The sequence below is a fragment of the Megalops cyprinoides genome, chromosome 7, assembly GCF_013368585.1.
Source record: "Megalops cyprinoides isolate fMegCyp1 chromosome 7, fMegCyp1.pri, whole genome shotgun sequence".
In the NCBI taxonomy this organism is placed as follows: domain Eukaryota; kingdom Metazoa; phylum Chordata; class Actinopteri; order Elopiformes; family Megalopidae; genus Megalops; species Megalops cyprinoides.
The window spans coordinates 20,411,925-20,435,959 of NC_050589.1; the positions used below are offsets into that span (position 1 = coordinate 20,411,925).

Sequence of the window (24,035 nt, forward strand, 5' to 3'; positions counted from 1 at the left end):
GGAAAAAACAAGATCTGGTCAGCTGCTTAACATGGATGTCAGACGACGAGGACTGATCAAACATAACTCCTAAATTACGCAGGTTGGAGTGGGTGGCAGAGGAAAGAGGCTCAATACTTTGCTTGATCATGGGGGCAACCTTTTCTGGAGCAACAAACAGAATCTCCATCTTATCAGCATTGAGCTGTAAGAAATTTTCCGCCGTCCAGTCCCTAATAGCGTTAAGACAGTCTAGGAGCCTAGATAACCTATAAGCCTTGCTAGGTTTGAATGAAAAGTAGAGTTGGATATCATCTGCAAATAAATGGTATGTAATATTAAATCTATTTATAATCTGTCCCAAGGGCAGCAAATATAAAGAGAATAACAGGGGCCCCAGAACCAAGCCCTGCGGGACACCACAAGACAGTGGAGAGGAATCAGACACAAAGTAGAGACGGTGAAACTTCTCTCAGTGAGATAAGATGTAACCCAGTCTAATGCAGTGCTTGATATGCCTATCCAGTCATATAACCTCTTAATCAGGATATGGTGGTCTACTGTGTCAAACGCAGAACTGAGGTTGAGTAGTACTAACACAGAACAATCACCCGCATCAGAGGACATTAAAATATCATTTGAAACCCTCAAAAGAGCAGTTTCAGTAGAGTGCCGTTTCCAAAACCCTGTCTGAAACTTATCATAAATATTGTGCCTCTCCAACGAGATGTGATCGCTGGGACTTGGCGACATACAGTCATAAAGTCGTTGCTTGAAATTAAAAGATTCAGTAATATTAAGAAATTTAGTGGCTACGCAATTTGTGGCATCATTGATATTCATGTTAAAATCTCCAACTAATATCACTTTGTCCAGCTTAATAATAGAAGTCAGAAAGCTAGTAAACTCAGATAAAGACTGCAGTTATTGACCTGCTGGACCAGGGGGTTGATAGATTAAAACACAATAATATAGCTTTAGCCAAAGCAAAAGTAAAAGGTTCCATGCTCACCAACTGGCAAGAAAACCGATTCTTCCAGACCACAGCGAGACCTCCACTGCGGCCTGACAGACGTGGAGTCCCAATAAATGAACAATCCGTAGGGCACAGTTCACTTAAATGGATAAATTCCATATTCCATTGCCAAGTTTCAGTCAGAAATAGGAAAGCCAAATTTTCTCTTGTAAACAAGTTGTTTAAGTTGATTATACAATGTATGTATCAAATTAGATACATGAAAGCACAGATGAAGTTTGAAACATATCTATTATGTTTTAAGCATATAAATGTTGTGTTTTATCAAATATTATCTCATGCTACTGCTGCACCTTAAAGCATCAGCTGAACATTGGACATTCTGACAAGCATAACACATGGCAAATCCCTGCATCGGTATCAATAGTGAGGCTGTGAAGCCTCCCTGTGTCTCCCACTTGGTAGGTAATCACTCTCCATGCAAACCTACATTTATTAGCAAGTATTAAACCAATTTACAATAGTCAATGCATTTATTTTTGTATTTATTTAAGAGATGTGTACATCTACATTGAAAACATCATGGCAGAATGCTATGAAAAAGCAAATATTACATGCATTGTGTGTTTGCAGCCAAGGTGAACGCCCAACCCCAGTCCCAGAAAGTCTTTGAAAAACAGCTCTATAAAACCACTGTAAAGTACTTTAAATTGAAAAAAACAATTAGACAGTATTAAACCTGGAGGATCAGGTGTTCAATATTTGATGATCTTTCAAATAAAATTCTTACAAAAAAAATCTCCATTTTCAATCTGGTGACATCTAGATCATGTTCACAAATAAAAATCGGCTGTTGCCCCATCCCCCGGCCATTCTGCAGATACCCCCAAAAAGCGAATTTGCATGTCTTTGTTCAAGAGCACATTACCCAAACTGCTATTTGAATCTAATTTGGTCTGCATAATATTTGACAACATACTCATAATGTGGAAGTAAACTAAGAGGGACCACTGCTGCAGATGTTCACCAAAATAATCAAGGTGTTTTAGGATTAATTAACATATTACAGAACATGAGTTGTGCAATTTACTAATATGTACACATTGATCCTGTTTTGAAAGCTTGTATTTTACTTCCCTCGTCTTTGCAGGAAGGGTTTCCTCACTGCCGGGACAGGATATGATGTCACCGTCATTTCTACAGAACCATGACACTTGCTCATATGAAAATGTTCTCCAAGTCCCATATGTATTTTTCACAGTATTTCTCAATCCTGGCCTTGGGCATCCACAGTGGATGCTGGTTTTCATTACTGCTGAGCTTCTACTTTTTTAGCTTTGATTGAGCTGTTATATGAGCACACTACTATGTATCTCAGTAAATACATATTTGAATAAACACATATCTCTGTGTAAATATTTTTGTGAAAGATGTGTTTGTGTTAAAGGAGGATTTCAGTCAAAGAGAGATCAGTACTCATTTAACTGTTCAACCAAGCTGAGAGCTCAGCTGCAATGAAACCCAGCATAAACAGTGGGTGTCTATGATAGTGAGTTTAACTTTATCAAAAATAACTGTTTTCTGCAGCAGATATAATGATCTGTCAATCATCTGTCAGCTCACCTCTCTACCTCTGCTTGATGTCACCTCTTTTAACCCAAAACAGGAGATAAAGCATTTTCAAGGCAACGCTGACACCAGCACACTCCTTTCTCTGTTATTTTCTATTTTCTCTATTATTCTCTATATAGCTGTGATAGCTGTCTTTCTCTATTATTCTCTATATAGCTGTGATGCTGAAACTCCTAAAAAATACATTTTAGCATGCAGGGTTTGATCCAGCCATAATTACATGTGTGAATTCATTGTGATCATCCCCCCTTCCTCATCATTTATCAGCTTCCATCTGCAGTATTGAATACAACTCTGTCAATAGCTTACCACAGCTGTAGTAAGTGGAAATTTCATTCTTTCAAAATGTGTGCTTTCTCACATCAAAAGGGGAAGAGGAGAATCCGATTTTCATGACACAAATAGCCTGTTGGGGCTGACGGCTTTGCCCAGGAATAGAGGGAGAATAAAGTGCTCTAGCATGTATTTCAACTGCGTGAGAGAACGAGAGAAGGGAGAGCACTTTCGATAGCAGGTCCCCAGGACCAGGAAGGAAAGACAGCAAACTCACATCCTAAACAGGGAAGGGAGATGAGATTAGCTTGGCAAGGAATTTCTGTCTTTTCTTTCTTCCTGATAACTGCCTAAAATAGTATAATTCAACTAAAATATCCTTAGGTAGCCCAGGGCCTAATTTAGTTTTTTTTTTTTTTACTTTTTAAATTTGGGCATGCCTCCCACCATGTCAGAGTCACGTGACTGCCAGTACGTGAAGCAGTCTTCCTGTGGAGTCAGAGGCAGATGTCAGGCTCGCACATGGAGCACAGAAGGGTGGGGGTCAGATGTCATCTGTAAACTCCATTTCCCTGTTGTGCGTTTATCTAAAAGCAAAACAATGACATCAGTAAATGCATGAATGGGACACAAATATTCAGCATCACATGGCTTGATTGCATGCATGGCCGGAAGCTGTATGTGCCAGAGGTTGCAGCTGTGAATCTGCGTCTCAGTTTATTCCTGTTACTTCTCTGGACTTCTGTCTGTAAAGCTTGAGTGTTCTATTTCTGACTTGATAGGTGAATAACCTGATATGTTGTACGTGTTGTACATGCAGTGGTAAGGGTAAAATGTTTATCACCAAGAAAAGAAATCTGATTAGTATGGTTACCTATGACACAGCAAGCCTGTTCACTTCATTGCTCACTACAATATGAGTTCAAGTGACTGATGAGGATTTTTTGGTGATGTGCCGACCCTTGTTTTTCAGTAGTCTAAAATAATGTGTGAGGTATATCTGCTCTGACACTGGCCAGCCAGGTGCACAGTATCATCAGTGAACCACAGGCATAATTCAGTCTGGAAGAGAGTTCATGGTGGCCATTCGACATAGCTACAATACCCTTTATCCCACATTGTGAGCCACAAATGTACAAATGGCAAATCAGAATGGAGAATATCCAATGCTGTTCAGTAGCTTTAAAGCAGTTGAGCCACATTCTTCATCTCATTATTTCACAAGCTGTCAGTGATAGGTATTAATCCAACACTTAATCCTCTCTTCAGCCTGCAGCCACACGAAACAGGTTGAAACTGATCACAACGAAACCCACAGCAACAAATTGTAAAAATACCAGTTTTGCAAATATTCTCGTGTCCGCAGTGATTTGGTTCTTACAAGACAGTGATAATAATTGCTGCTGTAGTGCCCTGCCTATTTGCATTAATTTTCGTGATGTGTCACCTCCCTAGTTCTTCTTTGAAGACAGTGTGGGCTCTAGATTTCTTTTTCACCTGTGTTTTTTTTTTTTATTAGTCATAATAAAGGCATTATTCAGCTGTAGAGACAATGTTTTTTCTTCGTGCTATGTCAACTAACATCCAGTCATTGTCTGACTGGAATGCACACTAGAACCAAATTGTCCAATAATACAATCTCACTAGTTGGAAGCAGAATAAAAACATATGTAAATGGATTTTAAGGTGATCTTAACGTTAAGTTAAAAAAAAACTTGAATTCTGGAAGTGGTCTATGATTGGACTAAGGTATTTTGTTAATTCATCGAACCATCTGTATCTCATTGCTGGTAGGCAACTCTCGAGACACATAATCAAACAGCAAGGGTACATAAGCAAGTTTCGATTCACCATACAATATATCCTCCTTTCCCTTTGATATCACTTGACATCCTGGCAGACAGTCAATAGAATGTCATCATCAAACTTATTCTCTCTTCAGTGATTATCTCTCAAATGTTCTTTTCAGTAACTGTCATAAATTCTAAAAATCAACATGCACCTCTTTATTTAATGATCAGTCTGATGTGCCAGGATTTTTTTTTGATGTACAGGAACTGTGAGTGGGCCATGTTTTAATTGATTCTGATGCTGGCACTGTAATTATTTCACATTTTTTTCACATTTTTATTCACAGACATTGTTATCCAGAGCAAAACATGTTATCTGTTTTACCCTGTGTTCAGGATTAGGTTATTTGCAATGCAATGGGCAACATGTATTAACAGTATTTAAAGTTAAAGGCAAATGCATTTAGACAGCTCATTTGTCGTAGGCTTAGCTAACTAGCTAACTATTAGATAGTAATGTACCCTAATACTGAAGTACTTAGAGAAAAGGTTCCCAGAGCCCAGGAACAATGCCCGTGTGGCTGTGTCCATTCCGACAAGGTTAACCTGGCATGCAGTCAGTGACGCAGTGTCACTCTTACCTGCATGGGAAAGTTTGTCACAGAGCAAGTGTATAGATTCATTAGTTAGATGTGAAAGAAACCTTGGGGGAAAGGAAGTATTAAAAGTATCTGAGTTCCTGGTACAATTTTAGCTGACAAATTCTTTGAGTGGTAAGTTAAGGATATTTCATTTATCTTTTTGCATCTTTTTGCAGCCTGTAAAATGTCATTCAGCCATGGAATGCTGTGCAACTTGTGCTCCAGAGGAGGGCTGGTCAAAATGACATCAAGGAATTGCATGGTAGCAAAAGTATCTGAACTCAGAACTTGCATTTGATACTGGTATTTAATGGTATTTTGAAGAATACACCTGTAAGAGCACAGCAGCGGGCAGCAATATGTTGTAGCTGTAAGAACCAGCACTTGTAGCCAGTAAAGGTAAAAGGTTAAAGGGTAAAACAGATAACATGTTTTGCTCTGGATAACAATGTCTGTGAATAAAAATGTGAAATAATTACAGTGCCAGCATCAGAATCAATTAAAACATGGCCCACTCACAGTTCCTGTACATCAAAAAAAAATTCACCAAGACCTTGGTGGTCTTGAAAGGAATAGAGATCATACCAAGGTTCTGTTTAAACTATATTGTTTTGTGCCTGGGACAGTTCCAAACCAAGTTATATATGGGTGTATTCCAGAAATAAAATGGGTTTAAATAAAAAATTTATCATATATTGTTTAGTAGAGAAAATGCAGAAACATGTACATGCATCACTGTATATAGTATGTTTTTCCACTCCAATTTGTTATGAAGCACATGTCTTGGCTATATGTCATTCAAACAAGTTGAGTGCAAGTTGTGGCACTTGTAGAGGAAATGAGTGCACGCTCTGCATGGTTGGTCTTACCTGCCCTTGTGCACAGCTGGTCAGCTCTGCTCCACGTCGCTTTGGGACTTGACCTGCTGTCCGGGACTCATCTTCACCCTCCTGTCCTTTGGGGATCGCCGAAGCTGCACTGAAGAACAGATTACAAGAGGCGAGATAAAATTATCCGGGCTCAGACTGCTTCTTTAAACATGCCATGTGGACATTAATGAGAACAGCACACATTCACACAATGACAAACTTAAACATCCAGACTCATTAGCGCACACACACACACACACTATGCAATAAATGAGTGAAATGTTCATTGAGATTTTGGCAGGATGAATGACTGAATGAATTAGTTCAATATCCTCACTCTCTCTTCCTGTGCTCTGCCCTCTTGTTTTCCTCCCGCCACTCTGGCTCCTTTCGTGAGACGACATCACATCGTCCTCCCGTCCATCCAGTTTGCTGTCTTGAGGGATGTCCAGGGTTGTCTGTGTAAAATTATGACAACAGCAGATATTCAGTACTTCTGCAACAACAGCACAGACTCAATATAGTTGCAACAATGGCACCAGCTATGTTTAACACCAATACAAACTCAGCACATCTGTAACAACAGCACAAACTGAAATTTTCTTTCAGGACAGCATATACTTAGTACTGAAATCGTATGTCACAAACTCAGTACATCTGTAACAACAGCAAAAAATGTGTAAAAACATCAAAAACTTGATACATCTGTAACAACACGTACTTGGTACATCTGTAAAAACAATACAGACTTAGTACATCTGTAACTACAGCATGTTTCCAGCAACAGTACAAATTTCCTTCTCCCTCAATAAAGCAACTGCCCCAACATATGGCATGCTCTTTTCAGATCCTTTCAGATGGAATGATGCGTGGAATGATTTCTACTGGAGATGTTAAACTGTAGAGTGAAGTGATGAAGTGTGGGTACCATTTCAGTATTGATGATCAGGCAAAGCACTAGGCTAAAATACAGAGGGGTGCAGTTGCAATCCACGGGGGGCACAAAAACTCATATCTTAAAAAAACGTAATAGATACTACTATATGTAGACACCCCTAAGCACCCCCATAGCACCGGGCCTGATGATGATAAATAAATTTAGTAAATTTAGTAAATTTAACAAACAAAGTTATCATGCTTAATGCATGACTTTAATTCCATTTGATTGTCAACATATGAGGGTCTAGTTGCCTGGCCTTGTGTGAATTGATGAGGTGAGAAAGGAATATCAGAAATCTGGATTATCCAAAACTCACCTCACCATCACATGAATTCTTCTTCTCTGACCTGTGTTTCATTGTCTCAAGGACAACCACTGTGAAGAGTATAACACAAATGCTGTAGAATAACACAAATACAGTTTTACAGCACACACACACACACACACACACACACACACACACACACGCACACACTATGTCCTGTACCTGGATGCAGCGAGATGGTCAGGATGGGTACTTTCTTTTCTTCAGCATTATCAGAGAGCTCTGGGTTCACCTCTTGTTTATCCTCCATTGATTCATCTTTGTCCTAGAATTAAATGAGTCATATTAAGTCCTGACAAAGTAACAATTCAGGAATCATGATAAAGGTCCAACTTTTATTTGACACATGAAGCAGTATGTTTAAATGACATTTAAGGCAGTGGAAATATGAGACTCTAACACTGCATTATATTTGTTGTTTACATGTCAAATAGATTGAGTGAAATGCATGGATTAACTTTTTTGGACAAACTGGATGAACAAGACCATGTGGCTCCAACGAAGACACAATGCAATGGTATTCATCCACACTCCATAAATAAAAAATAGTCTGTCTAAGTGTGTGTGTGTGTGTGATTTTTTTATTTGTGAATTGTGTTCGTGTGTGTACACATTTACATATTTGAGCTTGTGTGTGTGTTGTACCAGTGTATCTTGCTCTTCCATGTTTTGCGCATTCTCTTGCTGTGGGCTGGTAGTGGAACGGGTGGAGGAAGGAGAGCTGGGTGCAGGTGCTGATGAGGAGGATGAGGAGGAGCCTGGCGATGCCTGTGGCCGTGGATCCATTTTGCCCGATGCCTCTTCCTCAGCAGCGGCTTCCTCCTGTGAAATCAGACTGAGTTTGTGGCTCTGCTGCTGCTCGCTGGGCTTCGACTTCCCAGGATCAGAGAGGTCAAGTGGGCCGTCTGCCTCACCATCTCTCAGATTCTCCCCAAATATCCTCTGCGCCTGCCCCGTGCTGGACTTCCACCAGGGTTGTGCCGTCCCTCTCCCCTCGGCTCTGTCCCTCCTTTCTACCTGCTCTGCAGACATAGTCCTCTTTATGGGCATCGCTGAGCTGTGGAGATGGGGTGCGCTCCTCTCTGCCCACTGTGGCTCTGGGCCCCGCTTCCTAGTCTGACTTTGGTCTTTCCCAGGCAGCAGGCTCCTGTTGTGCTCTGCAAGCAGGGGTGCTTGCTGGAGCCCGCCCCCAATGCTGCAAGTGGGCACGAGGGCTGCCCAGTCCGACTGTTCCGGGAGGGGCCAGGGCAGGGAGAGACGAGCTGTCTTGATGGGGCGGGGCCGGCAGGGGACTGGGGCATGGAGCAGGGGATGGGCAGGCTTCTCATCCCCCATTGTGGGGGAAGAAGAGAAGGCCGGGTTCTTCACAAAGACCATAGGGGAGGAGAAGGAGGGTGACCTGGGGGAAAGCTGTGACTCCATGGCTTCTGCGCTGTGCACTCTGAGAGATGAAGAACAGTAAAATGGATAGAGGAGAAACACAAAGAGAATGTGTTACTGTGCACTCACGTTATGCATCCCTTAGATAAAAGCCCTGGCACCTTTTCATGCGTTTTTCATGTATTCTCTCTTGTGCCACCCTTCCTTCCTTTTTCCTTCAATTTTTCATCCTTTTTTCCTCACCCTTGCCTCCCTCTCCCAGCTTGTGTACTCTTCCTTCTTTGGATTCTCTTCCTCTGTTGCATCTGTCTATATCTCTCTGTTTCTTTTCATCTTTCACAGCAATAATGTCGGCCTCTTAAATCACCTATTATCGCTCTATGTCTTCATTCCCTTACCTCTCTGACTGTCCTTCTCTTCTCTCTCTTTTTTCCATCCCCTCCCTCTCTTTCACTTTACCCTCTGTTTCCCCACTTTTCCCCCTTCACCCCTCACTCTGGTCTTAATATTTCCATTTGTCTTTCTTGTTCTAACTTCCTTCCTCCTTCCTCCTTTCTCACCTCTTCTCCCCAGCTATGTTTCTGGCAATACTCTGCTCTGCAGTTTGTCCGGGGGAGATGGGTGTGGCAATATGGATCTTGTGGGACACCTGGAGGATATAAGAGAAGAGAGAGGGAGTACAGATATGAATGAGAAGGTACAGAAGGATATTGGTATCTCTGCCACACCTGCTGTTATTTGCTTAACACACAAACTTATCTAGATCAACCTATTGCTATATTCCAGTCTGAAAGCCATTTATACTCCCATATTTTTACTGTACACTGTGGGACTGGGTAGGATGAGATATAAAACCACATACGTGAGTTTCTTGTCCATTCCAACTCTGTGACTTCCTGTATGCTGGCAGCTTTTCTATAGGAAAATTATGAATGGTAATAAATGGGTTAATGGATGAATGAACGAATGAATGGATGGCTGAATGAATATATGCTTGAAAGGGTTTGATGTGTGTTTAGCACCCCAATTATAATGATACCTGGCCACATGAGAGAAAATGAAAAAAAAGACTGCTTATTTGCACAAAAAGAACAGAAGCAACAACAAAAAGCAATGAAAATGATCTGTATAAGTTTATCTGCTCTCACCCTCAGTGCCAGAGAAGCTGCTGTGGTCCGGGTCAGTTTTCACTGTGGTCAGCCCAGCTGTGGCGCCACCCTGTGGCTGTTTGCCAGCTTTCATTGCTGCTGTGATTAAAGCAATGGCAGAGGCTGATGGGGCATGTGACTGGCCGACCTCTGGGGTGGGAATCTTTGGGCCTTGACTGTTCTGACCACTGAAATGAGATGCGAACAATGCATACATTCACACACAGCACCCAACAACACATTCTATGGGAACATTTGTGTGTCTGCATGTACTGTTTGCACGCATTTCTGTGTGTCCAGTGGCAATGTGTGTGTCCATCTGTAACACAGACACCCGTTTGATTGCACAGACTCACTCTAGCACACTCTGCAGGTTTTTAACCTCCTCTTGCAGAATCTTGTTCTCCTTCTTCAGTGCATTTATCTCATTGGCTGCAGGTAAGAAGACACAAACTCAGACTGCAAAACCTGACCACCTAATGATGCTGTGCACAGTGAAGATGAGCAGATGAGCATGAGATCACATTTAGTCAGCATCAGGGAACACAGTCACAAACCTGAGCAATGCACACAACCAGCCTCCATTATGTGCATTTACATTACACACATTTTTACATGCATTTTACATGCCCTCAGAAGTTACATTAGGGGGCATTAGTGCACAGTAATAGATATGCAACTGACTTTTAGCACAGTGACATCCTATCTTTGTAGAAGATGCTGAACACCTGCAGCAGGTAAGCTTAGTCCTGGGTGCGGCTTGTCCATCAAGTTTTAAATTCCACTGCAAACAGCAGCTGACAGACACCTTTAGCAGCAGGCCATCCAATGCGCTATCCTAGCAAGATCTCACTGCAACACTTAAGAGCTGAAAGCCCCACGGGCCTCAGGAATCATGTAATAGTTAAGTTAGGAGGGAGGTGAGTGGGTACCGAGGACAGTAATGTGCTGCAGACTCTGGATCTGCAAGGTTTCGTACTCCTGCTGTCTCCGCTTGGCCACGTCTTGAGTGACTGTGCAGCGATCACACAGGCCTGCCCGTAACCTGGGAGGAACAGAGGTCATCAGAGGTCATACCAGGGAACACACTGTAAAACGTGCACGTGCATATATAAAGCCTATATAGATGTACAGTTAAAGTACACACCTGTTCTCAAGCTGCTTGATGTTCTCTGTCAGGACCCGTTGCTGTTCTCGCAGCAGTTGGTTCTTGTTGAACAGTTCCTCCATTCGCTTTGTATCGCTGCTTAGAGGAGAAGGACCATAGTCATCATCTTTGTGCTTGCCTTCCTCATGCCAATAAATATTAGAATTGCTTTGGGTGTCAATACACTGCTGCTACCAACAGTGCTGGCAATGTTTCAACCACAGATCAGGGGGTCAACACTCACCAGCACCTCTGATTGGTCAGCTCCAGCACTTTTTCTTGCCATCCTAAAAAATCAGTGAAAATATTCCAAAGTTAAATATTCCAAACTCACATACTTTGGTTATGTTGTGAATATGTTGTTTAGATTTACATTTTAGGTTTATAGGAAGACCTATACCACAATCTTGAATTATGAAATAATAATATAAAATCAAATATACTTTGTATATATAAAATCAAAGTATAAACAAAGTACACACTGATATATAATTGCAGCACACAACCAGGTTTTAGCATGCATCTGTTAAAATACATCACATAATAAAACTATGTTGGACAATGGAGCAAATGGACTCCAATCTGCAAGTGATGTAGAAAATGTCACAGCTAAAGGAGTAAATCTATTCAACCTCCCATCTCAGTGGGCATCAGCCCTCTAGCTAGGCCAGTATAGCAAAAGCATTTGATATAGCATATTTGCCAGCTTGCAGGTGAGATACAATGTTAAGCAATGGCAAAATTTGAAGCTTAGTATAACTACTATTAGCTGGATAAGTTGTAGTATAAAGAGGATTAATCTCTCTGAAGAAGTGCAGTGATTAAGGCATTTTCCTTAAGTGTTCCTTAAGACAATAAAATGCACAATAAACTGACTTGAGATGCAATTTTTTTAAAGAAAAAGGTGTTAAAGAATATGATATAGCAATATATTGATAATTGTGATTTTGGTAGAATCATCATATCTTGAAAATCTCTTATTATTTCACCCCTAGTTCAGATGACAGCGTGGGTGGGATGATAGGATGTTACAATGAAGAAGCCAAGAATATGAGGTAAATAGTGTGTGAGGTGAACATTGGAAGTCAGCGAGGTAAATTGTAGCAGAAGAATGCAGGGTAAACAATGGATCTCAGTCACTCTGACCCACCTTCAATCTCCCTCTCATGAAGGTCCTTCAGTTTGTGCAGGAGTTCTGTGAAGCTGTCTAGGGCCATAGCTTTTTTTTTTCAGAGCACCACTCCTTACTGCCAGGGGAGGCCTGGCCTCCGTTCCCCCTGACAATTTTAAAGCAAAGCCCCAAAAATCCTGGAAAAAGAGACTTCACAGCTTCAAAACTTGTGCTTGTGGCTTGTGCTCTTCGCCTTCTCTTGCACAATCATGAAAATGAAGGCAGGCAGAACTCTTCGGATATTGGAAATGAGCTCAACTTGACTGACGGGTTTGTCCAGAGAAGCACCCAGGGCCCAGCTTATCGATGCCTGTGTTGGGGGTGGGTAGGGAAGGTTAATAAAGTGTGTGCTCAGCTCTCTCTCACTGTCAAAGGTTATTGTAGCAGTTTACACAAAATCATTTTGTGTAACAAAACAAGGCCATTCTTGGGTGGGGTAATTTACGATATGGCTTCTTGCATGGTGATTTTCAGAGGCAACAGTAAAATTCTTTGGAAATAAAATCAAAACTATCACCTCCTTCTGGCAGCAAGACAGCTGTTTTACCTGTGGCACACTTGTATAGCTTAGAATTGGAGACTGAGATGTAATATCAAGAACATAGAGGCTACATTCATCGATGTGCCAATTATAAGAAATGTTTTTCTCTTACAAAAACAAAAAGAGATCAGCGTTTAGAGATTAGTGCACTGCAGTTTGGTCATTGCGGCTGTTGCTCAGATTAACAGCACTGCAGATACGCAAGAGGGTGTGGCACTACAGTTTGCATTTTAATATGAGCCTTTCTCTCACCCTCTCTCTGCAAGTTGAGATACGTTCACCATCCTGAATGCGTAAACAGAGCGAGAGGTGACATGCCCCCATCCCCAACACACGCACACAGACACACATGCACACACACACACACAAATGCACACACACACACACACACACACCTGCACGCACACACACACACTTGCCAGCACACACACATTTCTCACACACACCTGCACGCACACACACACACACACACACACACACACACACACACACACACGCACACACACACACAGGCAGTGTAGCACCATGACATGACCACTTTCCCTCACCCCTTGTCCCTAAGGGATTGGGCAAGTGATTACAGGGTAGACATTGAACTCGGGGTCCATGTGGTAGAGAATGTTAAAAGGGAGGTACAGCCCACTTTGTTTTTTTACTTTTCAAGATTCCACATCCCATGTGGTCATGTATAGAGCTTCTAAGATTAACAAACTTCTAGAGTGATTGCTGAACTTAATTGCTGATGGTTGAAATTGTGAAAGCATTTCTAATGATTTGCTCTCATTTGAGATCACCTAAGAGAAAAGCATTCACCTATATCTGTTTGTTGTCTGACAGCATAGTTATAGGTCCAGTGCAGTTCCTCGAGAGAGAGACTGAGACAATGGGAAAGAATCGCTCAGGATCCACAGCAGAGCGTGGGAACAAGAGCTGAAAAAGCGGGGTCACATTGTCACGACATGTCTGGATTTCGCTGTGCGGCTGACATCCCTTTCCCAATGAACTTGTTGCCTGTCACCTCTCATGCTCACCCGCCACTATACGCTGTATAGTGTGTCATCTATATAGCTTGCAGGCCATCAAACTAACTGACATCTAGAGCGGTGACTAAGGAACTCATGAAAAAAGAACTCTCGGTTTGTATCTTTCCTGTCATAGATCAAGAGCGTCGGTGAAATCCATGAGCAGCTGAGTTTCAGACAATTGAACAAAAGCTAATTAGATTAATGCTTTGCACAAAACTGATCAAATCTACTTTCATTCACCAAACCCATTTTAAGAATTAAATTATTGTTTTTATCACAAAAGTGAACATCGAGCCTATATGTAATATGTATTGTTTTCAGAAACTGAAGTACCAGTTCAGAAGGAATCGTAGTTCAAAGAAACTTGTTTCTTTCCTGTCTGTATAAATAATGCACTCACTGCCACCCCCGCCCCCCCCCAAATCTAGCACAGCGCACTATTTGACTACTGCAACGGGGGATAGTTAATAGGCCACACTTACCGAGTCACGCCCGAACTCTGTCAATCTGTCCACTGTTCCCTTAGTGTGGAGGCAGAGGACCAGGCATCAGGAGAAAGAGAGATAGAGGATAAGAGGTGCAGGAGAACGAAGGGTAGAGCCCTTCTCCGTGTGCCCCGCCTGCCTCAGGAAGCATGGCTCCTGGGGGAACAGGTCTGAGCAGTCCTCCTCCAAAGTGCACACACACAGAAACCCAGCCAGTTCCCCCTGGCTTTTCCAGTTCTACAGAAATCTGAAAGAGCCGGACAGACCGGCTTCGCAAACACCACAAGTAGAATAGGGAGGGTGAAAAAAAAATCTTCAAGTACACAAAGACATTTGGATCATGTAATTCTCACAAAAGAGAGCAAAAACAGAGCAGATTTATTTATTAAAGATAAAGCATGCTTTAAACAAGCACAGGCATCTTTGGGCTGAATCACAGGATTACTAATGCTGAATGTACATAGTGAATACCATACCAAGTGTTAGTAATAAACATCTCATGCATTACCTTCATATAAAAAACCTTTGGAAATATCCAGCCCAGTACAAGTCTATGAAAACCCATCATTTAAAACATATTCTGCTTATCAGAAGCAAATCATCAGAGAACTGTGGCACTTATAAGAGATGTTGGGAATTATATATAATATTAATGACCATCAGTTGATTTGTGATCTTCAATGTGCTATAGGAGCTGTAATGATCTGTCCTGGTTCTTTGCAGTTGTTTGTCTGTACGCAATTGCTGGGTGGATTGCACTCTATGTGTACATTGAGCTCTGGAATGTCCCTTTTCTCCAACACTCTGGTGACGGGTCTCTATGGCAGCAGGGCTGTACCCACAGCGGCGGAATGTTGTGCATGCGCCAGAGAGGGAAACCATGCTCCTTCCATCACTCCTTTGTTCCGAGGTACTCCGAGGCACTCAGTGTTTCTGACTGCTTCCTGATTCTAAGACTGGCCAAACCGCGCCCTTCACCGCCTCCCAGAGAGATGCTGAGTCAAAAACGTCACATATCAAAGCACAGTGAAAATGGGTGTACCAGTTCTGTGGAAACAAAATAAAGGACATAAATATTCCGGCCTTACAAAACAGCAATGGTTCTGTGGGGTCTCAGCATGGTTTGTCTTACCACAAACCAGAGGAAGAAGCAAGTGACCTGGTCTGGTCTTGGAGCACCACGGGGGCCAGTGGTCACGTCACCTTTTTTTTTCTAGATGATGCTGTCTCAGTATTGAGGCTTCCTCTGTTCACTCATCAACGCATGTACAAAACCACTTTGCAATATAAATTTGATGACTCTGTTAACTCTTTGATGAGCTGACCACAGCAACAGGTCAAAACAACCAACTGAGGATTCAAAAAGCATGGAAAATATATATGAAAATCATCATTAGTCATATTGGCTTGATAGCACAAAAACAAAGTCTGCCTTTTCTTTTTGTATCCACACCACTGTCTGTTTGCTTAAGATTTCACCAGAATCATTTCTGAACCTCTTTTTTCACTCACTCACTTCACTTCACTCCTTAGCATGTTATAGCACCATCTTGCATTTCTGCCTCGACAATGAAGGACTTCAAGGAGACTGTGTGCTAAAGGCATTTATTTGTGAATTAAACAGATCTCAAGTTGCATCGACTATCTTTACCTTGGGCCGTGCTTTTATATGTCTTCATACCTCTCAGCCAATTAGTGCAACAGTAGAAACGCAGCTCATTTGCTTCAAAGGTGACAAAACCTGACATTGTGCTAAGAGGGGACAAAATCTTACAGAGAAATATGATCTATTGTAGTATGAGAAGAGAAATAACTGCGCGCAACACAACATTTATATATGTTACAGGGCAGGAGAAGTATAAATGTTTCTACAGAAGAATGACATCTTCAGATGTGGTCCATAGGAGAGCCCGTCTTATAAAGAATGTCAGAAGACATTTAAACAAGTGCCAAGTGGCAGTTTTACTCTAATGTGCAATAGAACCATTGTCCAATCCTAAAAATCCCTTTTCTACTTAATGACATCATAAGAAAATATCTTGTAATTTAGAGGAATATGAATGGACAAGATAAAACATTTGCTTATCATAGACATAGTGTTATCAATGAGGCTTACAACAGTTATTAAATCACACGAAAAAAATCAAATATGTTAACAAGCTAAAAAAAACACAATTATTCACTCAATTTTTTTCAGCAATATCTTAACATTAATATGTAATGGACTGATGCACATGTCTTTGTGACCACACACTGGCAAATGGAGACCCCCAAAAGGGATATAGCGCCTGAGATTGTGAAGGAGGCTTGGGCCCTCTTCCACAGAGCCCTGTGAAGTACTAGGGTGTTAAAGGACTTCAAATCTCCACAAGAGGGTGCACTCAGACTTCCTATAGAAACAAGCCCCAGAGAAATCAAAACACATTATGTGAAAAAAGCCTTTTAGTGTTGTATTAGTGAACTGTTTCTCACATCAACAAACTGTAAAACAAACAATCATATACTGTTTGGAAAGTTTTCCATATTCATATTAATGGATGGTAATGATGTCTGTCAGCACACCCTGTGTGAATGTGAGCTAAATGATTCTGCCACCATTAATCAAACCGTACATAATTCTCTAGTGTTAACATCACCTTAAAGTCGGTCTTCAGAGTCTTGGGGTTGCCTGATTAGCATTTGGAAAACTAAACAAATATTTTTTCTCCCATCTTAGATATCAGCTCCCTAGTACGCCTGAAAGGTTTGGACTTCTTACAGGCTGCCATTGCAAAGATGTTTTTAAATGATATCATCATTGATAATTTAATTACCATCATTGGTTTTATCCCTTCTCATCAGGACTCAAAAAGGTGCCCAAAACTCGGTCCTGCTTCATATGCAAAGGCTTAAATTAAGGAATGCAAGAATAAAAAAATCATTTGAAAAAATCAAAATTGGAAAATCAGTCATGTAACTGTAAAATGTGACAAAGTTTTTTAATGTAATGATTTTTTAGCCATGCACTGTTCTCTTGCTGTTAGCTAGTTTCTGAACTGGATCAAAAAAGGAAATGGAGAAACATGGAAAAACATAGAGAAACATGCATAAAGAAAAGGTGTGATTTAACAATCACTTCAGAATTAATGGTTTTATCTGTAAGCATGCCATCAGCCCTGGCCCTCAGCTGTGTTTCTGCTTCGTAGTACTACCAAGTTCTGTTATTCCTGTTCATGACAAAAAGGTTCATTTTTTGCTTCTGTTTTTGTTTAGTAAGTTTAACCCTTAAGCTTGTGATCTCCCATAATTAAACCTTAAGTCACAACTAAAACAGAGGTATTGTCACAATAGAATGAGTTGACTATCCTCTTCATAAATCTACCAAAGCAAATGACTGATCATTGTCATTTTCACCCAATTTTGTGAAAGCTATTCACTCTGTGCTGTGGAAGATATGCTGTACTATTACTCAACATTTCTACAGTCATGCACAGCTTTGTATTTTCTTTTACATTATTATTGACAAGGTCACACCACATTGCTACATTTTCATATGTAGTCATGTTTGGTGCGATGTCATTCTTTTCAATAATTCTCACTCCAGGGGTATAAAGTTAGCAACATAATGCACAAACTCATTCCAAACATAACTAAACTAATCAGGTTGTTGGACAAGACCTCATGCAATCAAGTGGCTTAGAACAAATGAGGATTGGTGTAAGACAACTCTCATGTCAAGTCTAAGCTTTCACGCTGCCCAATTATAGGTCATACTGTATATTGAAAATTATTTAAGATTTGTCTACTGTGCATTTAAAACTATAAGACAGTTTTCTGAAACACACTATACTAATAGAAAGAACCAATTCTATATTGCACAGAATTTAAGCAGCTTAATTTGAAATGTGTAATTATGAAGCTTGACCAGGTATGAAGTACCACCAATCACAAATTGATTTCTGGCAAATGCTTGGAACAAGAAGTGTAAAGGTTAGAGTGAGGAACACCAAGTGAGAAGGATTTATGTTTTCTTCCCAGTCCATCCCTGAACACAGAAAGCATTTGACCATAAGCATTGGGCTGGACCCTGGAGGATCACATTTGCTGAGAAGATGACAGTGTCATGATGTCATATCATTTGTGCGGGTGTCCCTGTCCCAGCCCTCCTCAGCCACTGCGCCTCTTCTGACGCCTCCCCTGGACACGGCGGACTCACCGGCATACCCGCTGGCAGGCCCTGGATTCCATCTGCCTGCCCCCACGCCCCATCCCCCAGCCCTCCGCAGATAAGACTTCAAAGAGCTGGGCAGATTTACAAGACGCCGCGGAAAGCCTTTAAAAAATATTGCTGTGTAAATGTTTATGCAATATTATGGATGGCAGACACAGGAGAGAAAATGTGGGATCTTTTTCACCAGAAACGGATGGAAGATGAATGGGTTCCTTATGAATTTAAAGGGGGGGGGGGGGGGGTTATTTCTTAAAAAGAAGAATTGTTGGGACTTTTATAGCCCAATGTGTCTAAATCAACATTTTTTAGCAGGGTCTACAGGTGTCAAGTGCTCATTTTGAAATATCTCCACCGCTGCTTAATGATAATTAACTTATTCCCATGACTGCGGGGCATTAGGAAAAGACACAGCCGCTGTGATGGATGTGCCTGTGGTAAGGAGAGGGACGTGGGCAAAATAAACGTGCCACATAAATTCTCCCCTCCGCGCTGTTACTCAGCCTTCAAATGTCCAAGAGACACGCTGTTTGAAAAAAGTTGTCTCACCGCCTGCTGAAAAGTTTCGTCACAGCCCGCACGGCCTCCATCTCATCCACCCCGGAGGAACGTTGGCAGAAGTTTGATTCAAATCATCTTTCGAAAAGGCGCCATCGAGGTGAAGATTTGCTTACTGCCAGATAATACGTAGTGCCAGGCTGCCTCAGGCACTAACTGACAAATTACAGTTTGTTCAGAGCAGCACAGAAACATTTCCCATGAATGAGTGGCTGCACTGCTTTATAATGGGAAACATCACAGGTCTTCCCACAAAGAGCCAAGCGAAGGTATTCATTAGATAGTTTACAATGCAGCCCTTGTGCCATTTTGTTCATTCTGCCTACAGTGCTTGCACCATTCCCTTAACATGTTGATGTTTTGATAAGATCAGTTGGAGCAGACACACTAAATGTTACAGAAAGTGGCTTTTGACTTTCTGTAGTTTCAATCAGCCATGTGCTCATGCTTGCCCTCCAAAGGTGTCTGGGGGCGATGGTTCTTTTTTTTTAAATTTTTTTGTGTCGGAGAGGTTCCTGTCGACTGATCTCCACACCGCTTGAGCTGGTTGTAGGAGAACTGGATGTGGGCAGGACCTACAGGCAGTTTCTGCTCCTAGATGGCAGGGGGCACATGGGAGCTTTGAACAGCACCTGCCAGACATGTGCATTCACTCATGTGAACCTAACAGGACTCCACTGCCCTCCAACAGAAATATCTTGTATCTATCACTCTGCAGAGAAACAAAAAAATATCAACTCCCATGGTCTATTTTAGACCAAAAATCACCACTTCACATAATTTGTGTGAATGAAAACTTAAAAAATGCATTTTTTGCCCACTACCACCATTGGCATTTTTTAAGTTTTCATTCACACAATTGTCAGTATGCCTTGCTCATACTGATACTCCTAATTTATCTTGGTAATTCTCTGTCAGCTGATTTCTAGTGTGGAGGCACCACTGGAACAGCTGATTAATGTGTATCTCCCTGCACGACCGTGTGTGGCTTGGCTCTCATCATGGGAGGCTGAGAGTGCACGGGGTGGAGGTGGCTGTCGACCTATGGCGGTTACAGTGCAGCAGAACCGGTGAGATGCTAAAAATTAGTCCATTAGTAATTAGTCCAATGAAATGCCACTGGCTGCATCGCACTGCAACAGACCCAGGAAACATCCTGACAATGTGGCCTGTTCAGGCCCACCCAAGAGGATGAATAAACCAGAGATGTCAAACAGCGGAGAGCTGCCATTAATCCCTCCCTGAACTGAGGAATGACAGAGAGGAGCTTCAGACCAGCCAGCACTCAGTGTGCTCAGGAGATGGAGAGGTAGAGAGAGAGAGAGAAAGAGAGAGGGAGTTATGGAGATAGAGAGATGGCCATCAAGACAACCAATACTGAAAGGACAGGCTGTGCTCCGACTACCAGTAGAAGATGACTCTGGGCACTTTTAGATACCAGTGCTTTGGACATAACAGAGCGTTACAGACTGCCCACCCCCAGAGTGCTACGGCACAGGCGGTGTCAGTGTTTACACATGCTGAAGCGGTGCAGCAACACCTGCATCTAACACCAGCTTCGGCTCCACTTCGACACCATTAACACACTCAAGAGCCGCTATTAATAACCTTTCAGACATCATTAGCCCGATGCCCACACACTGCACTTGGCACAGGGGAGTCTCAGCTCATTTACATCTCACAAATGCGAGCTCTCAAACACACACACAGCAGAATGACCTTTGCTCTTCTTGGAGGAGTTACAGCACGTACTGTAGGTTGTGCAAACTCGCACGGTTTCTTAATAACTCCTGCATATGGCTGCACCCTACGTCCTGGGCAAATGTGTAAATTATTTTGGTCTTTCTTTCTTCCTGTCTGAGTTGTTTGTTTGTTTGTTTGTTTATGAAGCATGGGATGTGCTTGGAGGGGGTGTATTTTCATTTTTTTGGAGGGGACTTCCTGTCCGTGGTAGGCTGCTTCCTGTCCCTGGCCAGGGGCAGGATGCCCATCTGCTTCCCCTTTCTGTGTCAGGGCTGATAATGTGTCGCCTCCATGGTGGGCACTGCGTTTATCCAGCCCCTGTGTACACTCGTCCCGACTCTGCGGCTCCCCGGAGAGATGGGAGAGGCAGCGAACAGCCAACGGCCTTAATGCACCCAACCATCCAGTTTCACTGAATGAGAAGGTGAGGAAGATGAGGACGAAGACCACAGGAGAACGATCTAATGAAGGTGAGGATAAAATGCATAATGTGGCGATAAAATTCTGGGGAAAGTGATTGCGATGTCTTGCGAAAGAATGGCAGGTCTGGGAGCCGCGAGTAATGAGGGTTTGAAGAAGAACAGGATAACCTTGTCAAATCTGCTGCCCTCATTCAGGGGAACACTCCTCCCGCTTGGGCCAGCCCTAATCCCCCCATCCACCCCCCATAAATAACACCCAGCACCCCCTGTCACACATGAAAGAAGGGGGAGCACTCAATAAATGACCAGCAACTTTGTGCAATGGCCAAATCCATCTTCATTTGCAGTAATAGCTCTGGAGAGCTTGTCTACCCTGAGAAAAAGAGTGGAAAGAGAAGGGGTGGGGGATGGGAGAAAAGATGAAAAAAGTTTGAAACATATTTTTATTTGCATGTAATTTGCAGCATGAATTTGAGGGTGTCAGAAGACAGAGAGTAGACACAGAGAACGAGAAAAAGCGCATAGTCCTTGCCCTTGAGAAGGGCAAATCTTGACCTTTCACCCTGGAATATCCAAAGTCTAACCTCATCACTCACAACAACCCCCCCCCCCCCCCCAAAACCCCCTTTTTCACCCCTAATGAAAACAAACTGCCCCATGCAGGGGCACTTCAAATGCTTGAGTCTCTCTCTGCCCTCTCTACTCCTCACTGACCCCTGCTCCTCTCTAAATGCTTGGTTCTCTACTCTCCTCTCTGAACCCCTGCCACTCTATTCTTCTCTCTGCTCCTCAGTGACCACTGCTCCTCTCTGAACCCCTGCTCCTGTCTTCTTCTCTCTGCTTCCATCCTCCTCATTCTGCTCCTTACAGGCCCCTGCTCCTCTCTGAATCCTAGCTCAACTCTGATTCTCTCTCTGCTCCTCTACTCCCCTCTTCTCTACCCCCTGCTCCTCTCTGAAGCTCTGCTCCTCTCTGAAACACTGTCCTCAACTTTGAGTCTCCCCCTGCTTCTCTGCGAGTCTCTTCCTCCTGCTCCTCTACCAGTCTCTGAGCATCTCATCCTCTGTCTGCTTTCTTGGTCCTCTAACCCTTTGTCTCCTTGCATATGACCTCTGGCTTCTGCTATGGAGATGACATGTTTTTTTTTCTGAGACAGAGGAGTGAAGCTTCTTCCTAAATCAGACACCCCCCAACACTTACAGCTAACCATGCCTGATTTACTGCCTGTGTTAAGGCTGTGGCTCCTCCACCCCCACTTTTGTCAAGCTTGGCTGGGTACAGACTTATGAACCCCCCCCCCCAAACACACACACACACACACACACACACACACATCAGTACACTGCCCCCCACTCCTCCCCTGAATAATAAACCTTGGAATTGTTTGGAAAATACAGTTGTGCTCAGACTATCTGACACTGAACCATGCATTACAGTGTTTATGGCTTTGTGTGGTGATTCCATCATTACATCAATCAAAAATCAGACCCCTGCAATGTGATTTCTGATAGCGACACAAATAATTTTCTTGTAAGATTATAAATTTCTCTGTTTAAAACAATTCAACTGGAAATAACATATGCTATTGGTGTTCTAATTAAAATAAACATGTTCCTATGTGAAAGGTTTTTTTTGTCTAATTTCAAAATGTTTTTCTTTCAGCGTAATTCTTCTGAAAATAAGAGAAAAGCATATTGCAGGAGAAAAATTGGAGCCACATAAGAAAGCAAAAATGAAACAATTAATCATATATTAACTTAGCACTAGTCTGAGAAAACAACAATGTTCTCTTTTGCTGCTCCATACAGGTTACAAAAAGGATTTAAGGAGAAGCAACGTCTTCACCAGAGCCTCATTTCTGATTCAGCTTGACGGTTTGTTCAGTTATTACTGCGCTCTTGCACTATCTGCACAAAATTGTGAAAGACTCCTGCAGAAACTCTCCCAAGCTTCCTCCAATAAGGTCTGGATCCAAGGGTCAAGACTCACTTAGCTTCTGAGAGTATTCAATGGTGCATGCGCGCACACACACACACACACACACACACATTTATACATGGGGCCCATTGGATGTCAGCTAAGCCATCCATCGTAAACTGAGCCAATCATCAAGGTCATCTGTCCTGAATTGAGCCAATCAGCATTGACATTTGTCCAGAGCTGAACCAATCATGGGAAGGAGGATGACATTGAGGGAGATCCTCCCTATTACTAAGGTCTGTTTCCAGCCTCATGCCTGCCTGACAGAAAACAGAACCCCAGAAAAAAGTAATTAGGCAATTACAGAGAGAGAGCGAATTAGGGGCCACGATCGTGCTGTTTTCTTACCCTCTTTATGAACAGATAAGAGACGGTTTTGAAAAATTAAACAGCACCAAAAATATAGTATGAGCATATCGTAGGCGGAGAGCACAGAAAAGAGGAATGGGGACACAGAGAGGTCTTGGAGGGGGTTGTGACTGTGGAGCTTGTTGGGGGATTTTTCTCTTCTCAGACACAACTGAGGGCCTGTCTCCATTAAGGCTGGGTCTACCTACAGTCCAGGCCATCTTTGGAGCCCTTTTCACTCCTTCCAGCTGTCCTAGGTGTGCCTTAAAAGTGTGCTAACGAGGCTCAGCAATGTTTGGAGCACTAATCCTTACTTTGGAAGGCTCATGTCAGAGAGAAGACAAGAAGAAGAAGATGCAACGCTAAAGCTGGCCACAAGCCTTTTTCTGTTCTGTTAATTGTTTCTTGCCAGCATGATGCATCCTTTATTAAATTTAATTTTAAATAAATTGTTT

At 42.3% G+C, this 24,035-nt stretch overlaps 1 protein-coding gene across 3 annotated transcripts; it reads right to left on the bottom strand.

The window, feature by feature from the left end:
* Positions 1-1,412: 1,412 nt before the first annotated feature.
* On the bottom strand, positions 1,413-14,452 carry rbbp8l (retinoblastoma binding protein 8-like). 3 transcript variants are annotated; one of them, XM_036532517.1, is made up of 15 exons: positions 14,320-14,452; positions 12,251-12,581; positions 11,345-11,387; positions 11,101-11,196; positions 10,886-10,998; positions 10,310-10,385; positions 9,954-10,141; positions 9,668-9,720; positions 9,366-9,454; positions 8,071-8,866; positions 7,588-7,690; positions 7,417-7,475; positions 6,498-6,618; positions 6,161-6,269; positions 1,413-3,447 (listed from the first exon to the last, which is right to left on the bottom strand). In XM_036532517.1, the coding sequence occupies exons 2-14, from the start codon at positions 12,315-12,317 to the stop codon at positions 6,181-6,183; spliced, it is 1,893 nt and encodes a 630-aa protein (XP_036388410.1). In that variant the 5' UTR covers positions 12,318-12,581; positions 14,320-14,452; the 3' UTR covers positions 1,413-3,447; positions 6,161-6,180. The 3 variants fall into 3 exon arrangements, with proteins under 3 accessions (XP_036388410.1, XP_036388409.1, XP_036388411.1); XM_036532516.1 differs by having other exon boundaries at positions 11,101-11,199; XM_036532518.1 differs by lacking the exon at positions 7,417-7,475 and having other exon boundaries at positions 11,101-11,199.
* Positions 14,453-24,035: the final 9,583 nt, after the last annotated feature.